Source organism: Schistocerca cancellata, chromosome 2, assembly GCF_023864275.1.
Source record: "Schistocerca cancellata isolate TAMUIC-IGC-003103 chromosome 2, iqSchCanc2.1, whole genome shotgun sequence".
Taxonomy (NCBI): domain Eukaryota; kingdom Metazoa; phylum Arthropoda; class Insecta; order Orthoptera; family Acrididae; genus Schistocerca; species Schistocerca cancellata.
Window position 1 is genome coordinate 463,234,362 of NC_064627.1, and position 13,527 is coordinate 463,247,888.

Here is a 13,527-nt window from a genome sequence, read left to right on the forward strand (position 1 = left end):
AATTGGGGGACGGCTGTTCAAAACTTTTTGTGGCCATACAGATTTAGGTTTTGCCTGATTTACCTAAATTCGTTAAGGCGAAAAATGTTCTTGAAAGGCCACAATTGATTTCATGCCCCAATCCGAGTACATGCTCCATTTATAGTGACTTTGTCTATGAAATTTTAAATCCTGATCTTCCATCCTTCCTTTTTCATCAATTTTGATGTATTTCAGTACTATTTAATGAGATGTTATTACAGATTATGAATGTGAAATAATTAAGATGAAGAGGTGCATAAAAGGTGGGTCATCCTTGCTTGTTAGATGATTTCAGAGATCACGGGCCACAGTGGTAGTTTTAGGAAAAATTAGAAAGTGTCCAGCATAAGTTTCCAGATCACACTACAGTATTGGGTGAGATTTTAACCTACCAGTCGTAGAAAGGCTCGCATGATTATCACATGCGCCTGGTGCAATGATTTGTGTTACAGTGCAGAAAATTTCTGTTGAGAAAAGCATCCAGAGCTGTTAAGAGTACTAACTTGTTAGGATATGTTCTTAAATCTCCTAGTGAATAACTGGATCAAAAATTTGGGCTTGCTAATTTGGAGGATGGAATCAAAGATTATAGAGCTTCTACAGTATCAAGGCTATTGATGATAGGAGGACTCTTAAAAAATTGGGGAAAAAAAATTTCTATGTAACAAGTGTGACGAGAAGCAGATTGTGTCTTATCTGATTAGTGAATATCATCAGAGCTACATTGCTAGGGCTGAATTATTAATTGATAAATTTCAAGAATATTATTCAGTAAGATTTAGACATGTATATTCCAAGCAGGATTGTGGGTGATGGAGAAAGCTCTCTTATGATATGTTTGTCATATTTGAATGTTTCTGTAAAAGCAGAGATGGCTTAAACGCAGATTTAATAGCTACCAAAGGCTACTCGACAAACAAAATGCAAGTGAGAACTATTCAGTGGAACCAAAAGTTGAATTCTGTCTACCAATTTCCTGAAAAATCTAATAAGTTATGATATTATATCTAGATATATTTTTCCCACGTGGAATGTTTCCCTCTATTATATTCAAGTTATGATATTACATAGACATGAACAAAACAGTCTTCTAACAGGCTGAAATAATAAGTTTATCTTCTGGAATTGTTTCACTGAAGATCTTTATACTACAGTTCGTCCTTTCAGTTATTGTAGACTGTCCAAAATTACGAATACTGAGATAAATGGTTGCAGAAAGGAAGATAAATGAAAGTTGCTCCACAGAGAAAGGCAAACTATACCTGATGGGCTGCTTGTACGAATCTCTACAATACACAAAAGAGCTGTCTCCTTCTCTAGCAGCATCTCACCATTGTATATATTCTCACCCTGTATGTTGCCAGCCTGTGTGTGACCCCTAACTGGATATTAGGGACTCATCACTGATATCATAGGATTTGATTTCACTCCCTTACATGTACCCCTCTTCTTGCCAGTAGATCTTTGAATTATGTAAATTAATATTCATGAGACCTGTCATAAAATAATAGCCGGAACCTTGTAAACGCAGGCATTAGACTGTGATTATCTTGACTGGTTAATGTAATTTACTCATTATCCGTGCAGTTACAAAATATGCTGGCCGATTAAATTGTTATTAATTGCTTCCAACTGCAAATCCTAATGTAGTAGTTTGGTTGGATTATGAAGTATACTTGCTTCAAAGAAACCAAGTTGACTTTAATGACAAAGTAAGCCTGGCAAGTGAGATATTTAAGTATCAGTAAAAAAACTGAAGTTCATGTTTGTTCCCCAACTGCAAGTGTGAGTAAATACAAATCAAATCTTCAGAGTACAATAGGAGTCCAGAACAATGCCCTGAATGTTAAGTATAAAAAAGTACATGAAAATTTCTGTGGATTACAAAACAACATTTGCTCAAAAACCAAGTGGTACTGCCCGTGTCACACTGAAAGATTATAAAGCCCTGAGCCCGACTATATGCTGTCACCAGCACTTATATGTGGTGGTCCGGCACAAAAACATTTAAACCACAAGACATGTAATGTGCCCTCATCCTTCAGCTAACCAGTTTAAAATTCAGGCGAAAAACATTTATTTAAATTTCAACAGTCACTATATTCAGTCTGCAAAGACAGTTTTTTCATCTTCCACAAGTGATTTTGAAAGCTTACAGTCGATTCTCCATCTGCTGGTTTCTCTTCCGATCACAAAAATGGTAAATCTAAAAATCTGTCAAAATTATGTCACGCATACACACACAGGTTACTATGGAATTTCATCCTAAACTGCTTGTATGCGCTCTACCTGGACGCTATCAAAATCTCATATTACTGTTGAATTATGATTTTTACAAAGCAAGCATAGGAACATAGGTAATCTGTAAATATGCATCATGCTGTCATCTTACTATGTGTACATGTCTAAATTGCCATTTTCTGGCTGAATTTGCATCTTGCTTGCTTTTAATTCATGTTGTAGCATGTGAATTGCTGAATGAATGAAACACCTAGTTATTTCACAAAATCCAACAATGGAAATTTCAGGATGGAGTGTAAAAATTTTATGAAAAGGATAGTTGCTACTTGCCACATAGCGGAGATGCTGAGTTGCAGATAGGCACAGCAAAAAGACTGTCAGAAAATGAGCTTTCAGCCAACAGGTCCTTCATCGGAGATGGAACGCATGCATGCACGCACACACGCGCGCACACACACACACACACACACACACACACACACACACACACACACACACACACACACACACACGACCACAGTCTCTGGCTGCCAATGCCACACTACAAGCAACAGTGCGTGCTGGGAGATACAACCGGGTGGTGGGGATAGGGAGAAGGTGGGAAGTAACAAGGTCGAGGTGGGGGACAGTAACATGCTGCTTATGAGAACATACAGGGATGAGATGAGAAGGGGTAGGGGAGCTGGGTGCAGCCAGGAGGATAGACGCGGAGCAGGAGAGGATTAATGGAAAAGGAGAAAGGTAAAAAGATGGCGGGTGCATTGGTAGAATAGAAGACTGTTTAGTGTTGGAATGGGAACAAGGAAGGGGCTGTGGGTAGGGTCAAAGACTAACGAAGGTTGATGCCAGGTGTGTTATGGGAACATAGTATATATTGCAGAGGGAGTTCCCACCTGTGCAGTTCAGAAAAGCTGATGCTGGTGAGAAGGATCCAGATGGCACTGGCTGAGAAGCAGTCATTGAAATGAAGAATGTTGTGTTGGGCAACGTGCTTGGCTGGTCCGGTTGCTTTTTGGCCACAGTTTGTTAGTGGCCATTCGTGTGGACAGACGGCTTGTTGGTTGTCATGGCCACATAGAATGCAGCACAGTGGTTGCAACTTAGCTTGTAGATCACATGACTGGTTTCACAGGTAGCCCTGCCTTTGATGGGATAGGTGGTGCTTGTGACCAGACTGGAGTAGTGGTGGTGGGAGGATGTATGGGACAAGCCTTGTGCGTCTAGGTGTGTTACAGTGATATTTGCCATGAGGTGAGGGGTTGGGAGCGGGAGTTGTGTAGGGATGGATGAGGATACTGTGTAGGTTTGGTGAGCGGTGAAATACCACTGTGGAAGGTTGGGAAGGATATTGAGTAGAACATTCCTCGTTTTAGGGCAGAACTAGAGGTCATCGAAACCCTGATGGAGGATGTAATTCAGTTGCTTCAGTCCTGGGTGATATTGAGTCTTGGAATGTTTCTATGCGTCCGGACAGTGACACTTTGGGAGGTAGTGGGTGACCGGAGAGATAAGGCATGGAGATCTGTTCTTGTACAAGGCTGTGAGGGTAATTAAGGTCTGTGAAGACCTCATTGAGACCCCCGGTGTATTTCAAGAGGCACCACTCGTTACTACAGATGCGATGGTCACGAGTGGCTAGGTTGTATGGAAGGGACTTCCTGTCATGGAATGGGCGACAGCTGTCAAAGTGGAGGTATTGCTTTTGGTTGGTAGGCTTGATATGGACTAGGGTGCTGATGTAGCTATCTTTGAGGTGTAGGTCAACATCGAGGAATGTGGCTGGTTGGTTTGGTAGGACATGGTGAAGTGAATGGCGAAGAAGGTTGTGTAGGGATGTGGATAGGGTGTCCTCACTTTTGATCCAGATCATGAAGATGTCATCAGTGAATCTGAACCAGGTGACAGAGTTTGGGACGAGTTCTGTAGATGGGCCATGAATAGGTTGGCATAGAATTGTGAGATAGCTGTGCCCCGGTTTAGTTTATTGGAGAAGTAATTGTGGCAAGGATTAATTCGTCATGGTGATTAGGAAGGCGGTTGTAAGTTTGGGATCTGTCAGGCATTAGGAAAGGTAGTGCTCAATAGCGGTAAGCCCATGGGCATTAGGGATCTCAGTGAAAGGGAAGTGGTATCAATAGTGACAAGCAGGGCGTCATCTGGTAAAAGAACATCAATTGTGGAGAGTTGGTGGAGGAAATGGTTGTTATCTCTTATATAGTAGGGTAGGTCCCGACTGACATCTCTGCCCAAACTCTTTGCCTTTACAAATGTCTGCTTGTGTCTGTGTATATGCGGATGGATATGTGTGTGTGTGCGAGTGTATACCTGTCCTTTTTCCCCCTAAGGTAAGTCTTTCCGCTCCCGGGATTGGAATGACTCCTTACCCTCTCCCTTAAAACCCATATCCTTTTGTCTTTCCTTCTCCTTCCCTCTTTCCTGACGAGGCAACCGTTGGTTGCGAAAGCTAGAATTTTGTGTGTATGTTTGTGTTTGTTTGTGTGTCTATCGACCTGCCAGCACTTTTGTTTGGTAAGTCTCATCATCTTTCTTTTTTAAAAAAAAAAATATATATATATATATAAAGGCTGAAGTCTCAAGCAACTGAAACCACACTGCAAGCAGCAGCAGCAGCAGCAGCAGCAGCAGCAGCAGTGCATGATGGGAGTGACGACTGGGTGGGAGTAAGGAAGAGGCTCGTTTGGGGAGGGGGAAGGATAGCCTGGTGGGCATGGTGGACAGTGAAGTGGTGCAGGTTAGGCGTAGGGCAGGGCAGAGTTGGGAGGGGGGGGGGGGAAGTAACAGAAAAGGAGAGAATTAAAAAGACTGGGTGTGATGGTGGAATGATGGCTGTGTAGTGCTGGAATGGAAACAGGAAAGGGGCTGGATGGGTGCGGACAGTGACTAACAAAGGTTGAGGCCAAGAGGGTTATCGGAACGTAGGATGTATTGCAGGGAAAGTTACCAACTGCTCAATTCAGAAAAAGCTGGTGTTGGTGGGAAGGATCCATGTAGCACAGGCTGTGAAGCAGTCATTGAAATAAAAGATGTCATCTTTGGCAGCGTGTTCAGCAACAAGATGGTCCACTTGTTTCTTGGCCACTCTTTGTCGGTGGCCATTCATGTGTACAAACACCGGGTTGGTTGTCATACCCACATAGAATGCTGCACAGTGGTTGCAGCTTAGCTTGTAGATAGCATGACTGGTTTTGAAGGTAGCCCGCCTTTGATGGGATAGGTGATGTTAGTGACCGGACTGGAGTAGGTGGTGGTGGGAGTATTTATGGGACAGGTCTTGCATCTAGGTCTATTGTAGGAGTATGAGCCATAAGGTAAGGGGTTGGGAGCAGGGGTTTTGTAAGGATGGATGATTGTGTAGGTTCGGTGAACAGGGCCATACCAATGTGGGAGGGGTGGAAAGGATAGTGGGCAAGACATTTCTCAGTTCAGGGCACAACGAGAGAATGTAACTCAGTTGCTCCAGTCCTGAGTGGTTCTGAGTCACAAGGGAAATGCTTCTCTGTGGCTGGATGGTGGAACTTTGACAGGTGGTGGGAGACTGGAAAGATAAGGCATGGGAGATTTGTTTTTGTACAAGGTTCTGAGGATAATTACGGTCCTGAAGGCTTCAGTAGGACCCTCGGTATATTTTGAGAGGGACCGCCTGTCACTGCAGATCCGACGACCGCAGTTGACTAGGCTGTAAGGAAGGGACTTCTTGGTATGGAACAGGTGGCAGCTGTTGAAGTAGAGGTGTTGCTGGTGGTTAGTAGGTTTGATATGGACGGAGGTACTGATGTAGCCATCTTTGAGGTGGAGGTCAACATCTAGGAAAGTGGCTTCTTGGATTAAGTAGGACCAGGTGAAGCAAATGGGGGATAAGTTGTTGAGGTTCTGGAGGAATGTGGATAGGGTGTCCTCACCCTGTATCCGGGTTGCAGAGATGTTGCCAATGAATCTGAACCAGGTGAGGGGTTTAGGATTCTGGATTTGTAGAAAAGATTACTATAGATTGCCCAGGAAAAGGCTGGCACAGGATGGTGCCATGCAGGTGGCCATAGCCATAAAACACTCATGTGACCCATCCTACAATATTGCTCAAGTGCATGGGACGTGTACTAAATTGGACTAACAGGGTATGTTGAATGGTTATGAAAAAAGGCGGCATGAATTACCATAGGTTTGTTTGACCCATGGAAAAGTATCATGAAAACCCCGAAAGGACCTAACTGGCAAATGTGTGAAGATATGTGCTAACAGTCCCTTGAAAAACTACTTGGGAAGCTTCTAGAACCGACTTTAAGTGATAAATCTTGGAATATAGGAGTCAGAAACAGTCTGGAAAGCTTGTAAGGGTATAGTAGAGTAGGTTGTGCATAGAAGTAATTGTTAAGGAAAAACTTCAATATGTTGCACTATTTCTGACTTCATTAGTATTGAAGTTAGCCAATTAGGCCACTGCATGTGCAAATTCAAGTGGCCTGCCAGAGACTGTTTCACCAAACATGTTCTTGATTTGGTTTCCTGAAACCATACAAGAAATCGATACAAAAATTGGACATGGGACAGTAGTAAGAATCGAACCCAAGCCAAAGACAGAGCAGTCTTGAGGGCTATCATCTATGCTATGAGAACAACTGACACTAATTGTATCTGGCAGGCCACTTGAAGTTCTGTGCACAGTGGCCTGGTTGGCAAATTTCAGTACCAATTAACTTGGAAACTGCACAACATATTAAATTTTTTCCTTAACAATTATTTCTCAGCACAACCAACATTGCAAGATTTTCATACTGTTTCTGACCACCCTGTGCATTACAACCCCATACATGTCATTCCCATACAGATTGCTAAGACGAGATTAGAGTATTAGGAGCGTTCAACTGGAAAGCTACAAAACATTACAACAAGCAAACCAGTTGAAATTTGCTTATGGCTCTTTAGAATAACATAGTGAGACATCTAGACACACAAATCTAGTGCTGTCACCTCCCTGTGTTTTTTTACATCTGAGCTCTGATACTCATGTACTCATTAAATTCTTCTAGCAAAAAAAAAGAATCCCTTAACAGCGATGTGGACTGTGAGACACTTTGTAGCCTATGCAAATCCATCAAGGACAAACGACCTGGGCTTCTGATGGAGGGGATTCTGCTCCACAGTAATGTACATCCACACATCTGCAATATCACATAAAGTGTAATGACAAAGCTCATCATGAAACAGTGGGATGTTTGTGGTCAGAGCTCTGGTGATTACTCTTGAATAAAGACTTCAGTTCTACCCACAGTGTTATTTCGTACCTCTTCTTTTGAGCGCCTCTCACAATTACAGCATGCACAGAGGTATTCAAGCAATTATTTTTCGGATGATTCTTAAGTGAATAGAATGGAAAAAAGTCCTAATAAATGGTACAGTGGGATGTACTGTCAGCAACACATTTCACATTGGTTTGGATGTACACATAGATGTATATGTCTAGTACAGTTAAAACGGTTGACAAGGGGGGGGGGGGGGATACTGTGCAAATTACACTCACATAATACAATAGCTTGACTTACAATTAGAGATCAACAGGGTGGTTACAATAAAACTCTCAGTATTTGAGAGGCCCCCCTTGGGAAACAGAAGATTGTTGGACAATCAAACGTTGTGGAAGCATTTGTAAGGACAAGTGGAATGGAAATAACAAACAAATCATTGAAAGAAACTTATTTTAATTTTCACCAAACAGGGTAACATTTGTTAATTGCATACCTTGTTTACATTCCAGGTTACAAATATTACTGAATGTGATGACCATCTGCATTCTTAACAGACAGGAATCTCACTAGAAACACCATTTGACAATTGTTTGCAGCACTTTTCAAACTGTGGTCCATGAAATGAAATGTACAGCTCCTGTGGCAAAGCTAGTGCACTGCCTGAAGATCGCACATTGTTGTCCAACATTCTTGACAACAGTAATTTTTTCAACAATTTATGATGCACCTGGCCGTTGCCCTCCCTCAGAAGCAATTTGGTAAAGCAGATGCCAGACTGAGATTCATTGGAAGAATCCTAAGGAAATGCAGTCCAGAAACAAAGGAAGTAGGTTACAGTACACTTGTTTGCCCACTGCTTGAATACTGCTCACGGGTGTGGGATCCGTACCAGGTAGGGTTGATAGAAGAGATAGAGAAGATCCAACAGAGAACAGCGCACTTCGTTACAGGATCATTTAGTAATTGCAAAAGCGTTATGGAGATGATAGATAAACTCCAGTGGAAGACTCTACAATAGAGGTGCTCAGTAGCTCGGAACGAACTTTTGTTGAAGTTTCGAGAACATACCTTCACTGAGGAGTCAAGCAGTATATTGCTCCCTCCTATGTATATCTCGCAAAGAGACCATGAGGATAAAATCGGAGAGATTAGAGCCCACACAGAGACATACTGACAATCTTTCTTTCCATGAACAATACGAGATTGGAATAGAAGGGATAACCGATAGAGGTACTCAAGGTACCCTCCGCCACACACCATCAGATGGCTTGCAGAATATGGACGTAGCTGTAGATGTAGAATTCCCACGTCACAAGTGAATTCAGAATTTGGAGTCATGTTTTTCGTCCCCATTGCAGAAAAAGGACAATCTGTATCCCTTTAATACATTGTTGCTCACAAAAAGCAGGCTGGTTTTATTCGGGATCACAATACTCGTTGTTATTTCCCACTCTTTAGGCTACAAAACTCTATTATTCCACATAATCTTCGTTCAATGCCATGATCTTACACCATCTTACTTGGAGGACTCTACTGGTCAAAGTCAGAGCCAATGTCTTGCTGCATCAGCAGCGTCCCCATCATCCATGTACTGCTTCCTGCAGAGTGCATGCTTCATTGGGCCAAACAGATGGGAGTCAGTAGGTGAAAAATCTAGGCTGTAGGGTGGATGGGGAAGAACAGTCGAATGAAGTTTTGTGAGCTGCTCTCAGGTATGGAGACTTGTGTGAGGTCATGTGTTATCATGGAGAAGGAGAAATGTGTTTGCATTTTTGTGTTGAACATGCTGAAGTCAAATTCTCCAGTTTCCTGTGGGTGGCACAATACACTTCAGCGTTGATTGTTGCACCATGACGTATGACATCAAGCAGAATAATCTCTTCAAAGTCTCAGAAGACCATCACAGTGACATTACCAGCTGAGGGTGCACTTTAAACTTTTTCTACAGAGGACAAGTGGCACCATCCATGGATTGCCATTTTGTTTTCAGTTCGAAGTGATGAACCCATGTGATGATTTATGACAAAAAATTGTCATGGTCACCCTCATAACACACAAGAAACTCTGCACAGATGGTCCTCTGTTGCTCTTTATGTTCTTCTGTTTACCGACAAGAAACCCAGCAGGCACACACCTTTGAGAACCACAGCTAGTCAACAAGTTTGTCAGCACTGCCAACACAGTTGTGCAGTGAGGAGTTTGATTGTGATCTGTGCATCATCTCGAATGAGAGTGTAATACTTGTTCCAACATTGCAGAAGTGACAGCTGAGTGCAGCCGACCAAATGGGGGAAATCGGACATGTTTGTGCAACATTGTTATGATGAGAGGTGTCTTGCCCTATGACTCACCATGATTTTGTTCACTGCCATAGCTCTGCAAACAGTCTGCAAATGCCTATGAATATCTGCGATGCTTTGGTTTTCCGCCAAAAGAAACTGGATGGCATCTCTCTGCTTGAAATGAAATGCACCTCCATTACAGGTGATATTTTGAAGGTTACACGTAGTGCTGCCACCTCTTGGAGCTTTACAAAACTATAGGGCTGAAGCAGGGGCTCAAGCACCGAAAGTTTAATTATAAGCACTCTGTAGATCTATAATTCATTTTTCAAAATTAAGGACAATACGAATATAGGAATAAAATCATCATATTAACCACATCATCGTATTGTTGGTGGAGGTTTTTTTTTCTGCATTGGACAAAACAAAGAGAAATGTTTTGGTAGGTACAGAGTATTTGTGAGTGAGGTCTGCTGACTGTTACACCTTTTATATAGTTCCTCTTTTTGGTCCAGCTCCATACGAAAGGATATTTGTGATTGTCTCTTGTAGTTGAAGTTAGTCTATTTTTCATTGGTCTTGACTGATGAGTAATTGTTAAGTTGTAAGTCTTACATTTCTCCTTGTTCCTGTTACATGATTGTGTTATGTAAAACTGTATTTTGAATTTATACTTTCTTGTTCTATGTCTCTTGTCTGTTATTTTACAGAAGAACTCACAGGCACCAGAAGTGAAATTGATACTGTTCTTGTCAAAAAACAAACCTAGAGTAATACAGAAGATATTACTTCAGCTGGCAGTCGATATTCATCAACAGCTGACTTGTGAAGAGATGATAATATCACTTCATCGATATGCTGCATTTGCTGACTTGCTGGGATGTAATCTTACAGAAAGTTCTCTGAATGCATTGTCAACTTTTGTTATACGAGAAGTTATCCACCAACTTATTAACATCGTGAGACAAGCATACCAACAAAACCAAGGAGTTTTGTCAATTGCGGCATGTAATTGCCTTTTGCACTTTCTTGATAAATGTCTTCCAGTTAAAGCACTGATTGTAGAAAAGTTTCTTGGAATGTGCACTAGTGTTCTGGTACCAGTTGTCAAATCTGGTGGATATGTAGCTGCAGAAGCTTGCAGATTACTTGAATTTATAATAGTGAAAAATGCTGAGTGTCTCTCATCAGGAATCAGACTTTTAGGTCCCTTTCCAGCTCAACCTAAATTTAATGAGATTCAGAAAGTATATCAGCGGACAGTCTATGGAGGAAAACAATATACATTGGAAGAAGAAATAAAATATTTCTTGGAAGCTGAAATGTACTCTAGCTGCCATGTGGAGAGATTGAAACATCTTTATTTGCAGGTAATAAAGCAGACCTTTCACACAGTGTGTTTGTGTAATTCTATAATTATTGATATTCTGTATTGTTTTATGTCCCTTGCACTCAGTATAATGAGAGCTTAAGTCCTCAAATACAGTCAATATTTTTTCTCATTTCACCTTTAAGATATAAAGCAATCATACAAAAACCAGCTCAAGTAATATAATTAATTTGAATATGAATAGTTGTGTGTCAGTTTTATTGTAGCTGAAGCATTTGTTTATATATGTTCTGCTTGTGTAATTTCTGTAATGATGTAGCTAATCAATTGCAGAACAATAACAGTTGAAGCAGAGGTGACACTGTCAGATGTTTTAAATTACAGAAATCACCTTTTCAACTCCTTTATCAAATCTTTGAAACCTTAAGTCTTGCTGACAAAAATGAACACTAACATCAATGATGTTAGGGACAGGAAAAGTTCAAGTAAATAATAAAGCAAAAAAATAATGCAAAACTTGTGATTTTTAGCAACATAATGTAAAATTGGCAGTTTGTACAAAATGGTGCAAAATTTGGCATTTTTTGCCATTCCCATTTAATAATGTAAAGCTGAGGACAGCAGATTCGTGAAATTAATAACTGATAGTTAATTAATGCAGAAATTGGACTCTGAGAATTGCATATAATTATTAAATACGCCAACAGTTGATTATCTGCATGAAAAACTATGACTCTAGATTGCATGTAAAATCGACCACATTTTAGTAACAATTTGAGATGTTGATGAAATATTTTCCCTCACTTTTGCACAACATGATGTACAAAAAATGGTGTGTTTTTGAGAGAACTTTCATATGGCACATCAGTTAAACGAGATATCTTCATAATACACAAGTATAAATGTGAAAAACATGAGATAGGGCACTTTAGTTTTGCAGATTATGACATCTAGTACCTTTCAACCAAACCGAGACCCATTCCTTTGCAACGGATAATGCTATCAACACAACACCCTCCACATATTCAGAAAAAAAACTGAACACCTTGAACGACTAGAGACAGGACACATACATTAGTACGTTCTGCAGAAATGATTAGCATTTCAGTCACTTAGATTCAGCATGTGTCCTGTTGTCTAATAGGCAGTGCAGTTTAACTGATCCAGTCTAATAGGCAGTGCAGTTTAACTGATCCACAACACTGAAGACCTCTTTGAATCTCATCATTAAGGTACTACACAGCATGGCAAAAAAAAAAAAAAAAAAAGTTAAGCTCATAGAAGGAGCAGAGGAAATGAAATTAAACTTCACTGGTTGAAATGGTTTGTTATGTTATTTAAGTGTTTATAAAAAAGAGTCAAATTTCGAAAGAACTTGGCAGTATGAGTCCATTTATCAATATGACTTTGAAATCCCTGTGGTCTGAATGCATGCATTGGTTTGGAAGGGTGTCATAAAGCCATTGTGTGCTCTTCTGAGGCAAGTGCTCCGCAACTGTTGTAACTGGTCCTTGATATCTTCAGTACTGGCACAAGAAGGAGTTGTCATTCAAGCTAGTTCCACACATGTTCTATCAGGGACAGATATGGGGATCTAGCTGGTCATGGGAGTACCTCAACATCACGCAGATGGTTCAAAGACACAAATGCATTGTCTCGTTGAAAATTGGTGCCACAAAACTGTTGCATGAGAAGTAACACATGAGGACGCAAGATGTCCACGGCATTCTGTTGGGCCGTCAGAGTTCCATCAGTCACTACCAGCTGTGAAGTCACTTGAAAATATTGGAGGTTGGTACCTATCCCGAGGTCACCAATGATAAATCACATGGGGGTGCAGAGACGTGAATCATTCCTGAATACAGTGTGACATCATTCATATGCAGACCATGCTTCCAGTCGCAACATCACTCTATATGCAGCTGTTTGTATTTTGATGTTTATGATACCTACACACGGGATGGTAATTCACTAATCTGGCTGTTCTAAGTCTCGAAGCAGTGGTGCAGGATGCCGCAGACAGTTGCAGGGAGCTTATTACTTGTTCTTATATGATAGGCACCAACATCAAGGGTTACAATATGTTTGGTGCATGATATGGCGATCCTCCCTTGTTGTGGTCAGATGAGGTTAACTGGAACCTTGGTGACAAGTGTGCTTGACTTCATGTAACCCTACATTCCAACTTTGGGTCACTGCCACATCCAGATGCCCCACGTCATTATGAAGAACAATTTGACCAACCGGCGAAATCGGGATCCACAGTAAATTCTCTTTCAAACTAATTCAGGTGCTGATAACACTGTCTCATACAAGCCTACAGCTTCTCCACATCCTACACAGTGATCATTCAACATCTGACGCTCTTCATGTCCCTTATATACCCTACCTG

At 41.1% G+C, this 13,527-nt stretch overlaps 1 protein-coding gene across 1 annotated transcript in view; it reads left to right on the forward strand.

The window, feature by feature from the left end:
• Positions 1-13,527, forward strand: part of LOC126161971 (serine-protein kinase ATM) — a 481,619-nt gene that overhangs the window by 267,742 nt on the left and 200,350 nt on the right. Inside the window, exon 25 of the mRNA XM_049918161.1 lies at positions 10,516-11,175. Coding sequence (XP_049774118.1) covers positions 10,516-11,175 — 660 coding nt within the window. The remainder of the gene's footprint in view (positions 1-10,515; positions 11,176-13,527) is intronic.